At 43.7% G+C, this 17380-nt stretch overlaps 1 protein-coding gene across 1 annotated transcript; it reads left to right on the top strand.

Annotated features, from left to right (window-relative positions):
• Positions 1–375: 375 nt before the first annotated feature.
• Positions 376–11400, top strand: LOC106612167 (stanniocalcin-2). Its single transcript, XM_014213105.2, has 4 exons — positions 376–750; positions 7198–7340; positions 10428–10639; positions 10960–11400. The coding sequence occupies exons 1-4, from the start codon at positions 612–614 to the stop codon at positions 11324–11326; spliced, it is 861 nt and encodes a 286-aa protein (XP_014068580.1). The 5' UTR covers positions 376–611; the 3' UTR covers positions 11327–11400.
• The last annotated feature ends 5980 nt before the right edge of the window (positions 11401–17380 follow it).

Genomic DNA, 17380 nt, shown 5'->3' on the forward strand with positions numbered 1-17380 from the left:
CAAAGTATTACATAAATCGAACCACAACAGATGTGTCCTGTTAATAGCATTATATGTTATTACATTGTAGGCTAATTAATAGCTGTTGGCATGCCGACATGATTCTGACAAGTCTGTTTACAAATGTTTTCTTTCCTCAGATGCAAGCAACAACAAGAGACAGGTTTCTTAGCCAAACACTAGTAAATAACCACCTACTCATACACACTTTTTTTTTTACAAGAGGAGCTTTTATGGCAAGACGGGACTTTCACTGGACACTCCCCTCTCAACCTTGGACGTGGATGTCTGCGTCTCTGATTGGTCGCTGAGCTTGGCTGACAACACCTGCTTGACTCCATCTAAATTGACGACCCGCCCGGGCTCTGGGAAATATAGGCAGCATCCCTGCGGTCCCAGCGCTCACTCTCTCTTTCTGTCTCACTCTCTGAGCTGCCCGCCTGAATACAGTCTACAGCCGTGAGTGCAACTGAGTTACCACAGACAGACAGAGAGCAGACTGGCTGGTTGGACCGGCGCGTTTCCGATACAACACTGCATCATTGTCTCAGAGCAGAGGGAAGGCAGACTTTAGCACAGGTACATACTGGTCTTCACAGATAGAGGCAGACATGTTGTTTAAATTTGCAATAGTGTTGCTGGTTTTGTCAGTTTTGGAGCAAGTGGTGGGATTGGATAATATTGATGTTCATGACAACCCGTCAGAGAAACCGGCAAGCCAGAAAGGACGGATGTCTCTGCAGAACACAGGTAAGAAAGTGCACGCACGCGCAGAGAGAGAGAGAGAGAGAGAGAGAGAGAGAGAGAGAGAATGCTGACGGATTTGGTATGGGAAGTGGGTCGATGTTGAAATTATGTTATCAGAATACAGATCAGTGGGATACATTAGCGCGAGCGGGATCGCATGCTTGTGTGCACGTGCTCTCCGCGCGGTGTATTTTAGAGCAAACAACACGTTATCTCTCTCCCTCTGCATTCATCTGTTTCTTGACCGAAATACTGGCTTTATCATGGATAATATTACCTTTTCAGATGATCCAGAAAGGGGATATATTGTAAATACAGGGAGACAGAAATGAAATATGTTAGTAAACTATTAATAGACAGGCACAAGGTAGGTCATGATAGATAATGTATATGGCAGCGCCTCTAGGTGTGTGTGTGTGTGTGTGTGTGTGCGTGTGTGTGTGTGTGTGTTTGTGTAGTTTTTTTCCGCGTATGCTCGATACAGCGTGATTGGTTAAAAGTTAGCCAACATCCAGACGATCCATTGGCAACCAGTATGCGCTTTGCATTTAAATGAAACAAACTTGGCAAAATTACTTAGCCTATGAGCAAGCTACCACAGTTGAGTGATTATCATGTGGCTAAAATAGAGCCTAGGCTACACTGTAATGGAAAACTGTAATTTATAAGGTAATTTTAGGTATTATAAACAGTAAAATAAAATACAACTCTGAAATGTTTAACTGCAGAATAATGTAAATTATGGTGCATTATGTGAAAATTTGCTGTATTTCGAATGGTACTGTAATTTCACCCCATATAATACAGTGCCATACTGTATCTTTGGAGCTCCAAACACCTTTGACCTCTAGTGGGGGAATGGTATTGTTGTTTCTGGCTCATTAACATATTTTGAGTCGTGCCTTGTAACATGCTATATTTGTTGCACCTGTGAGTGAGAATGCTGTACCAATTTAACGCCTATGTGGTTATAATGGCAAATCATTTTTAAATGTATAGGTGCCATATTAGAGTGGCAGTAAGTCTTAAATGAAATGGTTGAGCATTTTGCCACGTCCTTTTGGTCTGTTTTGCCCTGTAGTTGTTGCCATTTTGGAAGCCTTTCTTAAGGCTTCCAGAAGTGCAATTGATATAAAACACAAAAGATTCATTAATATGGTGTAATGTGTAGACACTTTATCAAGTGGCCAACCTGCTTGCACAAATCCCTTGTAATTACAGTAAACACTGTGAAATACAAATCCCTCCCCTCAATGAATTTCATTCATCCATGAATTCATTAATTAATTTAGTCATTCATTCATTCATTCTGATTAAAGTAGCATACCCTGAATGCTGATAGGCTGACAGTCGTGGCATATTAGACTATACCAAGGGTATTACAAAACATGTACTTTTACTGCTCTAATGACGTTGGTAAGCAGTTTATAATAGCAATAAGGCACTTCAGGGGTTTGTGGTATATGACCACTTTGTGTTGTGCCTAAGAACAGCCCTTAGCTGTGGTGTATTGACCATATACCACATCCCCTCGGGCCTTATTGCTTAAGTATAATGCAGTCAATAGTATTACAGTAATGTAATATGACATACAGCATTTTACTCGCCACCTAGCTGCCTGTAAGATACTGTAAAATTCATGGTAACCGCTTTAAGGCTCGCACACATCGCACCTAATGTGGATCTAGCGCACCTAATGTGGATCTAGCGCACCTAATGTGGCTCTAGCGCACCTAATGCGGATCTAGCGCACCTAATGCGGATCTAGCGCACCTAATGCGGATCTAGCGCACCTAATGCGGATCTAGCGCACCTAATGCGGATCTAGCGTTCAGCTGCCGATCATTCAGCGCGCTGTGTTTTAGGGACACCCGCTACAAACGTCTGACTGCCGACATTTTTCACACGAGTCTACATGTAAAATCGGTTCGCAAATTACGTTCAAAGATGTTAAGTACTCTTATCCAGCAAACGCTTTTGGTGTCTGAGCCCTTACAGTGGACTCCAGGCGTTAACTGTTGATTGTTAGGCTCCTACAAAGCATGCTGATAGGGAATGATGCAATCACCTCATGCAGGGCTGTTGTTCCGCATTCTTAACAGGAATCCCAGTCCCTTAGGAAAAGCCTACTGTCTATTCAAAATAACCAATGTTATGAAAGAAATACTTATATCCATTATTCAATATAAAAATCATGAGAATGTAAAGGTTTCTAATCCTTGTAGTTGCAGGGACAGCTCTAATGCAGATCTGCACAGTAGAGTCCCTCAGTCAGTCAGAGTCCCACACCACACCACACCACTGTGTAATTCAATGCACGTTGCGGCCAGCTCGGACGAGCCAGGCACATTCCCGTGTAAACGCCAACACAAGCACTCGCTGCCGACAGCAGCTCATTTTCCTGCAGCGCACCAAAGTTAAACCCAGTGACTACATACCCTTTTTTCTCTCTCTCTCTCTCTCTCTCTCTCTCTCTCTCTCTCTCTCTCTCTCTCTCTCTCTCTCTCTCTCTCTCTCTCTCTCTCTCTCTCTCACATACACACATACACACACACACACACACACACACACACACACACACACACACACACACACACACACACACACACACACACACACACACACACACACACCTACCCCCAACAGAGCAGTCCTTGTTGACAAGCATCATCTCTCAAGTAAATATGTTGTTAATTCGTTATTTACTCTGACCAGAGGGCTCGTGAGATTAATCTGCCTAGGCTATCAAATATGACACTTCCAGTGATTTTCTCTAGGTATATTAATGCATATCTCCAACTAAGACACATACTGTATGTCCAACACTCATATATCCTATGATGTCTAAAACATGCTAACCCTTTCTCAATGACCCATATGGAATACCATAGCAGTAGAGTTATTGGTTCTATCCCATGTGAACCAAATGCCTCAGTGGCAGTGACTGGAGGAGAGGGGGGTGACTGGAGGAGAGGAGAGGGAGATGAAGAACCTTTCATCTCCCAACTGATGGGGACTCACTCTCTCTGTGGGTCTTCAAGACTGATTACAGAAGTTTTGAAAATACATTTTTGTTTGAACACATATAGTCCAAAATAAACACTTATATAGGCCCATGTGTAGCCTAACACCATGTGCCATGTACACTGTACATTATTTAACTAGGCAAGTCAGTTAAGAACAACCCCTGCCAAACCCTAACTCGGACGACGCTGGGCCAATTGTGCACCGCCCTATGGGACTCCCAATCACGGCCTGGAATCGAACCAGGGTCTGTAGTGACGCCTCTAGCACTGAGATGCAGTGCCTTAGACTGCTGCGCCTCCTGGGAGCCATAGGGAAGGGCTCTCTAAATATCCTACCATTTAGGAAGGCCTCTCTAAATATCCTACCATTTGGGGTTTACAGGCAGACTTTTCCCACTCTCCTGGTCATTTCATTTCGGTCCACTATCATTTGTTTTATTCCTGTCCTCCTTGGCTGCCACTGGCCAGGCGTTGTGTAAGATTGTATAACATCTACATTTTAGTCATTTAGCAGACGCTTTTATCCAGAGCCACTTACTGGAGTGAGTACATACATTTTCATACCTATCCCCCGTGGGAATTGAACCCACAGCCCTGGCGTTGCAAGCATCATGCTCTACCAACTGAGTTACACAGACAGCGAGAGGCCCAAGGGTGACGCCAACTGCCAACCTACTACAGCCCTGGACTGGAACGTTACATATATCTTCTCTGTATATTTGGATACTCTGGTTTCAATGTAAATATCAACCACTGGTCTTACCAGAGTCATGTCACATTGGGCTGCATTATGAAACATTGTATATGTCCCACTCTATCTTCTATAGTGCAGTATAGGGACAGGAACACTGTCTAGTCCAGTCCAGTCACCTGTCTAGTCCAGTCACCTGTCTACTTCAGTCCAGTCACCTGTCCAGTCACCAGTCTAGTCCAGTCACCTGTCTACTTCAGTCCAATAACCTGTCCAGTCACCAGTCTAGTCCAGTCACCTGTCTACTTCAGTCCAATAACCTGTCCAGTCACCAGTCTAGTCCAGTCACCTGTCTACTTCAGTCCAATAACCTGTCCAGTCACCAGTCTAGTCCAGTCACCTGTCTACTTCAGTCCAATAACCTGTCCAGTCACCAGTCTAGTCCAGTCACCTGTCTACTTCAGTCCAGTCACCTGTCCAGTCACCAGTCTAGTCCAGTCACCTGTCTACTTCAGTCCAATAACCTGTCCAGTCACCAGTCTAGTCCAGTCACCTGTCTACTTCAGTCCAATAACCTGTCCAGTCACCAGTCTAGTCCAGTCACCTGTCTACTTCAGTCCAATAACCTGTCCAGTCACCAGTCTAGTCCAGTCACCTGCCCTACACCCAAACAAGGGCACTGCGTTCATCCACCTCTGGCCTGCTCGCCTCCCTACCTCTGAGGAAGCACAGTTCCCGCTCAGCCCAGTCAAAACTGTTCGCTGCTCTGGCACCCCAATGGTGGAACAAGCTCCCTCACGACGCCAGGACAGCGGAGTCAATCACCACCTTCCGGAGACACCTGAAACCCCACCTCTTTAAGGAATACCTGGGATAGGATAAAGTAATCCTTCTAACCCCCCCTTAAAAGATTTAGATGCACTATTGTAAAGTGGTTGTTCCACTGGATATTATAAGGTGAATGCACCAATTTGTAAGTCGCTCTGGATAAGAGCGTCTGCTAAATGACTTAAATGTTAAATGTAAATGTACTTCAGTCCAATAACCTGTCCGCTCCAGTCCAGTCACCTATCCAGTTCAGTCATCTGTCAAGTCCAGTCACCAGTCCAGTCCAGTCCATCTCTCCACAGCAGCCCGGCCAGTTAGTCACTTAGAAAGATCCTGTGAAAAGTTGAAGGGGGTCAATTATGTGTACCTGGCAGCACAGACAGGAAAGACTAATTATATATCAACTAATACACAGTCACTCATCTACATGATTGTTTAATAGCAGGAAAACTGACACCGGTTGACTAAAGGCACAACTAAAGGCACAATAGTAATGACTTGTGTGTTTGTATGTTCTCCTCTAGTACCCAGCGCTGTATCTGCAGTGCAGCGTCCCCTCCTATCCTCACGCCAGGCAATGCAGATGTATTTTGACGCAGAATGACACAGTAATAATCTCTCTGTCACCCTGCATTCATCTGCACACCCCTCTGGTCTGTCTCTCTCTGTGGAGAGAAGAGGAGAGATGTTGTTTTCTTATCTCTGACGCTGAAGCCTGGAGGCTGGTTTAGTATGTATCTACTACACTGACAGTAGAAAGAGGGAGCATCCCAAATGACACCCTGTTTCCTATATGGTGCACTACTTTGGACCAGGGTCCACATAGGAGCCAGTCTCTCTGCCATGGGAATTAAAATCTCAGCCTGGAGGTCCAGACCTAAGTACTATTCCTTTTTTCCTCTCCCTAACTGAATGATTAATGTTACTGATTGGCCAGAGAGTCACCTGATGGGAAATGATGAAAACATGAAATACATGTTTTGTTTGTTACACATGGACAAAGAAACAAGGGGAGGGGGGGCTGTAATTGAGAAAAGGGGCCTAGAACTCTTACTCTACTAACAGAACCATAGGTTAGAAAGTTAAAAAGAAGATTACAAGGAAATAACAGCTTTCAGACAACAACTAAATAACAGCTCTGAGACAAGGAAATACCAGCTTTGAGACCACAAGGAAATAACAGCTCTGAGACCACAAGGAAATAACAGCTCTGAGACCACAAGGAAATAACAGCTTTGAGACCACAAGGAAATAACAGCTTTGAGACCACAAGGAAATAACAGCTCTGAGACCACAAGGAAATAACAGCTCTGAGACCACAAGGAAATAACAGCTCTGAGACCACAAGGAAATACCAGCTTTGAGACCACAAGGAAATAACAGCTTTGAGACCACAAGGAAATAACAGCTCTGAGACCACAAGGAAATAACAGCTCTGAGACCACAAGGAAATAACAGCTTTGAGACCACAAGGAAATAACAGCTTTGAGACCACAAGGAAATAACAGCTCTGAGACCACAAGGAAATAACAGCTTTGAGACCACAAGGAAATAACAGCTTTGAGACCACAAGGAAATAACAGCTCTGAGACCACAAGGAAATAACAGCTCTGAGACCACAAGGAAATAACAGCTTTGAGACCACAAGGAAATAACAGCTTTGAGACCACAAGGAAATAACAGCTTTGAGACCACAAGGAAATAACAGCTCTGAGACCACAAGGAAATAACAGCTTTGAAAAAACAAGGAAATAACAGGTTAGGGATAACAAGAAAATAACAACTCTGAGACCATGCTTAAGACCATGGCTTGTATCACTACATGTAATGGGGATAGAGGTTGATGCTTGATAGTAGACTGTAAGTGTCAGTGACAACTCTCTCTGCTTCTCTCTCTCCCTCCAGCTGAGATCCAGCACTGTCTTGTGAGTGCAGGAGACGTGGGCTGCGGTGTGTTTGAGTGTTTTGAGAACAACTCCTGTGAGATCAGAGGCCTGCAGGAGATCTGTCTGACCTTCCTACACAACGCCGGAAAGTTCGACTCCCAGGTAAGGCACTCTGCGTGTGTGTGTGTGTGTGTGTGTGTGTGTGTGTGTGTGTGTGTGTGTGTGTGTGTGTGTGTGTGTGTGTGTGTGTGTGTGTGTGTGTGTGTGTGTGTGTGTGTGTGTGTGTGTGTGTGTTTGTGTTTAAGTCTACATGTGTATGTGTGTACATGCATGTATGTTAGTGCACACGTGGATTTATTGAGTGTGTTTGCCAACATGTGCGTTCGTATGTGTTTGTGTGCCCCAGTTCCCTTCCCTCTCCCACGGAGGTCAGGTCTCTGTGTGTCAGGGCAGAGGGCTCCAGGGTCAGGAGTAGCCAGCTGGCACCATGCCGAGCCAGATCCCCTTTCAGACGGGTAGAACAGGCTCTGTCCCGGCCTCTCACTGGGCCATCAGAATGAGTTCTAACCATCCTACAACTAGAACATCTTCAGTGCATTTTCTTACGTTACAGCCTTATTTTAAAATAGATTAAATAAATACAAATCCTCATCAATCTACACACCATACGCTATAGTGACAAAGTGAAAACAGGTTTTTAGAAATTTCAGCAAATGTATAAAAATAATTTTTTTAAAATATCTTATTTACATAAGTATTCAGACCTTTTGCTATGAGATTCGAAATTGAGCTCAGGTGCATCCTGTTTCCATTGATCATCCTTGAGATGTTTCAACAACGTGATTGGAGAACACCTGTGGTAAGGTCGCAGTTGTAAATGAGAACTTGTTCTCAACTAGCCTACCTGGTTAAATAAAGGTGAAATAAAAATAAATAAAAAAATGCAATTGATTGGACATGATTTGGAAAGACAGACTCCTTTCTATATAAGGTCCCACAGTTGACAGTGCATGTCAGAGCAAAAACCAAGCCATGAGGTCGAAGGAACTGTCCTTAGTGCTGAGAGGCAGGATTGAGTCGAGGCACAGATCTGGGGAAGGGTACCAAAAAATATCTGCAGCATTGAAGGTCCTCCAAGCACAGAGTGGTCTCCATCATTCTTAAACGGAAGAAGTTTGGAACCGCCAAGACTCTTCCTAGAGCTGCTAACCCGGCCAAACTGAGAAATTGGAGGAGAAGGGCCTTTGGTCAGGGTGCTGACCAAGAACCCGATGATCACTCTGACAGAGCTCCAGAACTCCTCTGTGGAGATGAGAGAACCAGAAGGACAACCATCTCTACAGCACTCTACCAATCAGGCCTCAGACTGTTGCGAAGGTTTACCTTCCAACAGGACAATGACCCTAAGCACACATCCCAAGAGTGTGCAAAGCTGTCATCAAGGCAAAGGGTGGCTACTTTGAAGAATATCAAATATCAAGTATATTTTGATTTGTTTAACACTTTTTTGGTTATTTAGTGATTCCATATGTATTATTTCATAGTTTTGATGTCTTCACTATTATTCTACAATGTAGAAAATAGTAAAAATAAAGAAAACCCCTTGAATGAGTATAAGTGTCCAAACTTTGACTGGTACTGTATGTAAATGTGATATTTCAGTTTTTTATTTTTAATACATTTGCAAAAATATTTAAAAAACAGTTTTTGCTTTGTCATTATGAGGTATTGTGTGTATAGTGATGAGGATTTTTTTTTAAATCCATTTTAGAATAAGGCTGTAACGTAACAAAATGTGGAAAAAGTAAAGGGGTCAGAATACTTTTCGTATGCACTGTATGTTCAGGGGTTAGCAGATTTTTATTGGTTCAGCACAATCAACCAATCCAATAATCCCCAGCTTCCAATTGGTCCATTCAACCCCTCTCCTTTCCCTTGCATCTATTCCCAAGGTCGTTGCTGTAAAAGACAATGTGTTCTCAGTCAATCTAACTGGTAAAATACATGCTAAATACAATCATAATGGTTGAGTGTTCTATATGTCTGTTAGGGTTAGGGTTGAGTGTTCTATATTTCTGTTAGGGTTAGGGTTGAGTGTTCTATAGTTCTGTTAGGGTTAGGGTTGAGTGTTCTATATGTCTGTTAGGGTTAGGGTTGAGTGTTCTATATGTCTGTTAGGGTTAGGGTTAGGGTTGAGGGTTCTATATGTCTGTTAGGGTTAGGGTTGAGTGTTCTATAGTTCTGTTAGGGTTAGGTTTGAGTGTTATATAGTTTTGTTAGGGTTAGGGTTGAGAGTTATATATATCGGTTAGGGTTAGGGTTGAGTGTTCTCTATTTCTGTTAGGGTTAGGGTTGAGTGTTCTATAGTTCTGTTAGTGTTAGTGTTAGGGTTGAGTGTTCTATATGTCTGTTAGGGTTAGGGTTGAGTGTTCTATATGTCTGTAAGTGTTAGGGTTGAGTGTTCTATATGTCTGTTAGGGTTAGGGTTGAGTGTTCTATATGTCTGTTAGGGTTAGGGTTGAGTGTTCTATAGTTCTGTTAGGGTTAGGTTTGAGTGTTCTATAGTTTTGTTAGGGTTAGGGTTGAGAGTTATATATATGTCTGTTCGAGTTAGGGTTGAGTGTTCTATATGTATGTTAGGGTTAGGGTTGAGTGTTCTATATGTCTGTTAGGGTTAGGGTTGAGTGTTCTATAGTTCTGTTAGGGTTAGGGTTGAGTGTTCTATATGTCTGTTAGGGTTAGGTGTTCTATAGTTCTGTAAGGGTTAGGGGTGAGTGTTCTATAGTTCTGTTAGGATTAGGGTTGAGGGTTGTATAGTTCTGTTAGGGTTAGGGTCGAGTGTTCTATATGTCTGTCAGGGTTAGGGTTGAGTGTTCTATATGTCTGTTAGCATTAGGGTTGAGTGTTCTATAGTTCTGTAAGGGTTAGGGTTGAGAGTTCTATATGTCTGTTAGGGTTAGGGTTGAGTGTTTTATATGTCTGTTAGGGTTAGGGTTTTGTGTTCTATATGTCTGTTAGGGTTAGGGTTGAGTGTTCTATATGTCTGTTAGGGTTAGGGTTGAGTGTTTTATATGTCTGTTAGGGTTAGGGTTTTGTGTTCTATATGTCTGTTAGGGTTAGGGTTGAGTGTTCTATATGTCTGTTAGGGTTAGGGTTGAGTGTTTTATATGTCTGTTAGGGTTAGGGTTTTGTGTTCTATATGTCTGTTAGGGTTAGGGTTGAGTGTTCTATATTTCTGTGTGTGTTTAGGGTAAGTCGTTCATCAAGGATGCTCTGAAGTGCATGGCCCACGGCTTGAGACACAAGTTCAGCTGCATCAGCAGGAAGTGCCTGGCCATTAAAGAGATGGTTTTCCAGCTGCAGAGAGAGTGTTACCTCAAACACAACCTGTGTTCTGCAGCCAAGGAGAATGTTGCTGTCATGGTGGAGATGATCCACTTCCAGGACCTCTTCCCTAAAGGGTGAGGATGTAGGCATTCATCAGTGTGTTCATTTCTCTCCCTCTGTCCGTATCATCCCTTCTTCTCTTCCCTAAAGGGTGAGGAGAACTCTGTCTCTCTTTCTCTCTGACCCTTTGCCTGTCTCTTCCTCCCTCTCCCTGCCTTTCTCTAACTCTTTCTACTCTTCTCTCTGCCTCTTCCCATTTTGACTTACCTAGAAGGTAAACCACCCATACCAAGCTGTAGATGTCCAGCCCTATATTCATATAATAGTATAATAATCCCATGATCTCTCTCTCTCTCTCTCTCTCTCTCTCTCGGTCTATCACCCCCCCCCGCAGGCCGTATGTGGAGCTGGTCAACATCCTACTGAGCTGTGGGGAGGAGGTGAAGGAGGCCTTAACCAGAAGCGTCCGGCTGCAGTGTGAGCAGAACTGGGGGGCTCTCTGTGACAGCCTGAGTGTCTGCTCTTCCCTCACCCCCCCTCCCGGTCAGGCCCCCGCCTCCCCCGACCACCGCCGCCACAGGTCCCCCCACTCCGAGCCAGACCACCCCAGACCCCCCCGACAGGGGGACAAGGACAAGCCCAGTAAAGGCGGCTTCAACGCCCACCCCCGCAGCCGCAGCCAGGGTCCCCGTCGACAGAGCCCCGAGGCTGGGGTGGTGGCGGAGCAGGAAGGCCCTGAGGCCACAGACATCCGGAGGTGAAAGAAACATTGGACCCAAACTATCCAGAGCTCTCCCTGACTGTGTCACCATCATAGCCCCCCCCCCCCCGCACACACACACACACACATACACACACACACACACACACAGACAGACATACACATAGACAGATACTGTACATGCAAGAACACACACATCTACACACATACACAGACTCACTCTCTCTTTCTCTCTCTCCCTCTCTCCGTCCTCTATCCCTCTCTCCCCCTCTCCTCTCCAGTCATTCCAGAATTCCCAAATGGTACATTTGCAGGGTAATGTGGTGTAGCTCGTTCAGTTACTCCAGATTGTAGTCCACGATGTTGTTTCTGTTTATTATTGAATAATAATAAGTATTATTATCCTGATTTTTATTTGAAGTGTTAGGACTTTTTGGGCTCTAATATAGCGTTTCTCAAATCATACTCACTGTAACATCTGATTATATTTGTATTATTTATTTTATTCTTTATGCAATGTTTAAATATCCAAATGTACATAGAAATATACGTATCTATATTTATACAGTACGAACATGTATAAATATAGTCACCATATGCAGTACTGATGTCATATAGGATTATAGTACATGGTGTGTTCTGTTGAATACCACACCATACTCCATCACCATCCATCTGTAGATATATAACATACAGCATTGTTGTTTCAAAGTGGGAATGTGTTGTTAGTATTATAATTCTAGATACTTGATGATTAAATACAAACAGTACAGGTTTTGAAGTCCAGTTCTGGCACATAAAGCTTGTAGTGCATGAGGTTGGGTTACCATGGCAAAGTAAACAAACTGGTACATTCTCTGATGGCCAGCTTCCATCGTTAGGATTCCTACTATTAGGGCGCCCAGGACACAGCGTCTGTCTGTAGCAGCACATTCATGTGTGCCTCAAACAGCACCCTATTCCCTACAGAGTGCACTGCTTTTGACCAGGGCCGTATGGGCTAATTGGCATGCAGACATAGCTTAGGTTTAGTTCTCTCAGAAAACCCTCCTCTGATCTCAGCTAATGTGTTAATGCATCCAGGTGCCTCAACATGGTGGTTCCATCTGTAGTGACTCCTCTCTGTGAGGCTGAGGTTTACTAGAGTGCACTCAACTAGGGTGACAATGTTGTACAGTAAGTAGCACTAGAACGATTCAAAGGTGATTTTCAATTGATTCGGTTTAAAGATGAATTATTTAAATTTTTATTGGACTCTTAGGTACAAACGTTTCTGTTGTTGTGGGAACAGACTCGCAGACATTCATACTGACAGTCCTACAGACACACTACAGACAGTCCTACAGACACGCTACAGACAGTCCTACAGACACGTTACAGACAGTCCTACAGACACGTTACAGACAGTCCTACAGACACACTACAGACAGTCCTACAGACACACTACAGACAGTCCTACAGACACGTTACAGACAGTCCTACAGACACGTTACAGACAGTCCTACAGACACGCTACAGACAGTCCTACAGACACGTTACAGACAGTCCTACAGACACGTTACAGACAGTCCTACAGACACACTACAGACAGTCCTACAGACACGCTACAGACAGTCCTACAGACACGTTACAGACAGTCCTACAGACACGTTACAGACAGTCCTACAGACACGTTACAGACAGTCCTACAGACATGTTACAGACAGTCCTACAGACACGTTACAGACAGTCCTACAGACACGTTACAGACAGTCCTACAGACACGCTACAGACAGTCCTACAGACACGTTACAGACAGTCCTACAGACACGCTACAGACAGCCCTACAGACATGCTACAGACAGTCCTACAGACACACTACAGACAGTCCTACAGACATGCTACAGACAGTCCTACAGACACGTTACAGACACACTACAGACCTACAGACACACTACAGACAGTCCTACAGACACACTACAGACAGTCCTACAGACATGCTACAGACAGTCCTACAGACACGCTACAGACAGTCCTACAGACACGTTACAGACAGTCCTACAGACACGTTACAGACAGTCCTACAGACACGTTACAGACAGTCCTACAGACACGCTACAGACAGTCCTACAGACACGTTACAGACAGCCCTACAGACACGCTACAGACAGTTCTACAGACACGCTACAGACAGTCCTACAGACACGTTACAGACAGTCCTACAGACGCGCTACAGACAGTCCTACAGACACGCTACAGACAGTCCTACAGACACGCTACAGCCTAAATTCCAATATATATAAAATAAATGTAAAAAGTGAGCAGAGGTCCTATTAAATGTCTGTAGGTTACCATGTCACCATGTTTATCAAAGACAATGTGCAATCGTAATTACAGTCCTACAGACACACTACAGACAGTCCTACAGACACAATACAGACAGTCCTACAGACACACTACAGACAGTCCTACAGACACGCTACAGACAGTCCTACAGACACGTTACAGACAGCCCTACAGACACGTTACAGACAGCCCTACAGACACGCTACAGACAGTCCTACAGACACGCTACAGCCTAAATTCCAATATATATAAAAGAAATGTAAAAAGTGAGCAGAGGTCCTATTAAATGTCTGTAGGTTACCATGTCACCATGTTTATCAAAGACAATGTGCAATCGTAATTACAGTCCTACAGACACACTACAGACAGTCCTACAGACACACTACAGACAGTCCTACAGACATGCTACAGACAGTCCTACAGATACGCTACAGACAGTCCTACAGACACGTTACAGACAGTCCTACAGACACGTTACAGACAGTCCTACAGACACGTTACAGACAGTCCTACAGACACGCTACAGACAGTCCTACAGACACGTTACAGACAGCCCTACAGACACGCTACAGACAGTCCTACAGACACGCTACAGCCTAAATTCCAATATATATAAAAGAAATGTAAAAAGTGAGCAGAGGTCCTATTAAATGTCTGTAGGTTACCATGTCACCATGTTTATCAAAGACAATGTGCAATCGTAATTACAGTCCTACAGACACACTACAGACAGTCCTACAGACACACTACAGACAGTCCTACAGACATGCTACAGACAGTCCTACAGACACGCTACAGACAGTCCTACAGACACACTACAGACAGTCCTACAGACACACTACAGACAGTCCTACAGACACACTACAGACAGTCCTACAGACACACTACAGACAGTCCTACAGACACACTACAGACAGTCCTACAGACACGCTACAGCCTAAATTCCAATATATATAAAAGAAATGTAAAAAGTGAGCAGAGGTCCTATTAAATGTCTGTAGGTTACCATGTCACCATGTTTATCAAAGACAATGTGCAATCGTAATTAAAGTCCTACAGACACACTACAGACAGTCCTACAGACACACTACAGACAGTCCTACAGACACGCTACAGACAGTCCTACAGACACGCTACAGACAGTCCTACAGACACGTTACAGACAGTCCTACAGACACGTTACAGACAGTCCTACAGACACGTTACAGACAGTCCTACAGACACGTTACAGACAGTCCTACAGACACGTTACAGACAGTCCTACAGACACGCTACAGACAGTCCTACAGACACGTTACAGACAGCCCTACAGACACGCTACAGACAGTCCTACAGACACCCTACAGACAGTCCTACAGACAGTAGCACCCCAGTAACTGCATCTCAGCAAGCATCACTAGTGTGATTGATTTATTGATTGATTGATTGATTGATTAGTATGATTGATTAGTATGATTGATTGATTGATTAGTATGATTGATTGATTGATTGAGTAGTATGATTGATTGATTGATTAGTATGATTGATTAGTATGATTGATTGATTGATTGACAGGTGTGTTTCTGATGATACCACTGAGCGCTGTACAGCTGAAGCCTTCTCCAGACTCACCACTCTAACTGAAGACAGTCTGTACACTAACGTGACACCACAAGACTGTGAAAGCGCACTGAGCTAAACGCCCAGGCATTAGCCCAGGTAGATAACACAAATATTGAGCTTTCTGCCGTCAAAGCGTTGCATGCAATCAAGTAACTGGGAGCAGTCAATCAACAGTGTCTTCCTGTATAATCACCAGGTCAGACCAGGGGAGGTAGAGGAGGAGGAGGTGGTAGAGGAGGTGGTATGAATGTGTTCTGTTCTTACCTCTCTCTCTTCCTTGCCAGAGTCCTATGCTAAAATGGCACCCTATTCCCTAAATAGTGCACTACTATGGGCCCTGGTCAAATGTAGTGCTATGGGCCCTGGTCAAATGTAGTGCACTATATAGGGAATAGGGTGCCATTGGAACGCATCCCCAGCAAGTCCACACTTTGGAGCTCCGGCTGCAGTCCGCTGTTATTCTAAATTGTATATTTATCAAGGCCACCAGAGAATTCCTCTGGGCTACAGCCAAGAGCTGGCCGGCCGCACGAGGAGGGAGAGAGATGGAGGAGGAAAGGAGGACGAGAACTACACTCAGCGGTTCCTGAGGAGACACAATTTCTCAATTTCTCTCCTCGTCCTCCTCGTCCTCCTCGTCCTCCTTCTCCTCCTCCTCCTCCCCTGTTCCTTCTTCCACCTCTTCTTATAGTTCTGAGGTGTCTGTTGGCCAGTCATGCTATCCTGCCCCTCTATTTCTACTCAGATGATGTGACAACCTATTGCAGTTAATTGACTTATCTTTGGGCACCAGGTGTGTAACTCCATTAAGAATGTAAATGACTGTAACTGACAATCTGTTCCATACTCTGTCACTATCTTCTCCATTTTGTGTTCCAGGAGAAATAGACTGACAGTGCTTCCTACTTCCTGTTTCTCAGTGTTCCATACAGCGCATCACTTCCTCTACACCCCCAGTTGGGCATCAGAATGACCTTGCAGAACGTAGTCTTGTATGGTTTTACTTCACGTGTCTGATAACGTGTATACAAACAGTACTATGAAACTCAGTACTCATGAAATCAAAATCAACACAAATGTATCTTGTTATCATTAAAAGTGACTTTTTTTGTGGATATTTTGTACACTGTGTTTAGTCATCAAGGTTGTGTGTGTTCAGTAGGTAGCTCTGATCATGAACTGCATGGCATGACAACAATTCAGAGGAATTATTTCTACTTAGATAATATTGGCACGAATATCCAGAAAGAGACATTGAAAAACATGCATACCACACAGATAAGACAAGGAATTATTTGAATGCACACGAGACTGAGGGTGGACTTTCTTAGCTACAATGAATGTTTTCTTCAACACCAGGTCAACATTCAGTTGCCAAATGTTGTCAAACATTGCAGATAGTAACGCCATGAATAGAGCAGACATGATTCCTTGTTCTACAGGTCAGAGAGACATGTTTGTTCTACATAACATATTTCTATCTGAACATTTTAAAACTTGTGTCGTAATGGACGTGCCCCTGATCATTATAGTGTAATATTGTGTGATACCGCCTCCTTCAGGGCAAACCACATACTGCACAATCATACTTTTCAGAATCAGTTGGACACATTGTTGTGAAAAGAGGCATATCACACAGAAATGCGACCATCTGTGATTTCATTACACCTTTAAATACCCCCTTACACCTTTAAAATGTTATTGTGAAGTTACAATGATCACTATATAACAAGAACAGGCTGTCATGGCAGATTTTACAGTACCAGAACTACAGAAACAAACAAACTAGCTGTCTCACATTTCAAAATATATTCATGTACACAAGAAAATCAACTTACATTTCACTTTCTAATATTTATCACAAAAACACTGAAAAATGTAAGCCTGTGAAAATATCTTTGTCATGGGCAATACAAACCACCTAACTATCAGCCTACACCGCACTATCACCCTCAAATTCTAATCTGGAACTCAAAGACAGTTCCACTGCTTTATTTCATTGGTCCCCTCTAACCAGGGGCTGATTTAGACCTGGGACACCAGGCGAATGCAATAAATGATCAGGTAAAACATTAATTTCTTCTCCATCAAAATATTTTGAATTACTCATTTTACATTTTGTACCCACATGGTAGTTCCTCCTATGCAAATTTCCATGTAAGTTTTA

Source organism: Salmo salar, chromosome ssa09 (assembly GCF_905237065.1).
Source record: "Salmo salar chromosome ssa09, Ssal_v3.1, whole genome shotgun sequence".
In the NCBI taxonomy this organism is placed as follows: domain Eukaryota; kingdom Metazoa; phylum Chordata; class Actinopteri; order Salmoniformes; family Salmonidae; genus Salmo; species Salmo salar.

What these genes read in the sequence shown, in the direction of transcription:
- LOC106612167 (XM_014213105.2), top strand. Translation starts at nt 612, where the DNA reads ATGTTGTTTAAATTTGCAATAGTGTTGCTGGTTTTGTCAGTTTTGGAG. An exon ending in GATGTCTCTGCAGAACACAG is followed by an intron (nt 751 to 7,197) that starts GTAAGAAAGTGC and finishes CTCTCCCTCCAG; the next exon opens with CTGAGATCCAGCACTGTCTT. An exon ending in CCGGAAAGTTCGACTCCCAG is followed by an intron (nt 7,341 to 10,427) that starts GTAAGGCACTCT and finishes GTGTGTGTTTAG; the next exon opens with GGTAAGTCGTTCATCAAGGA.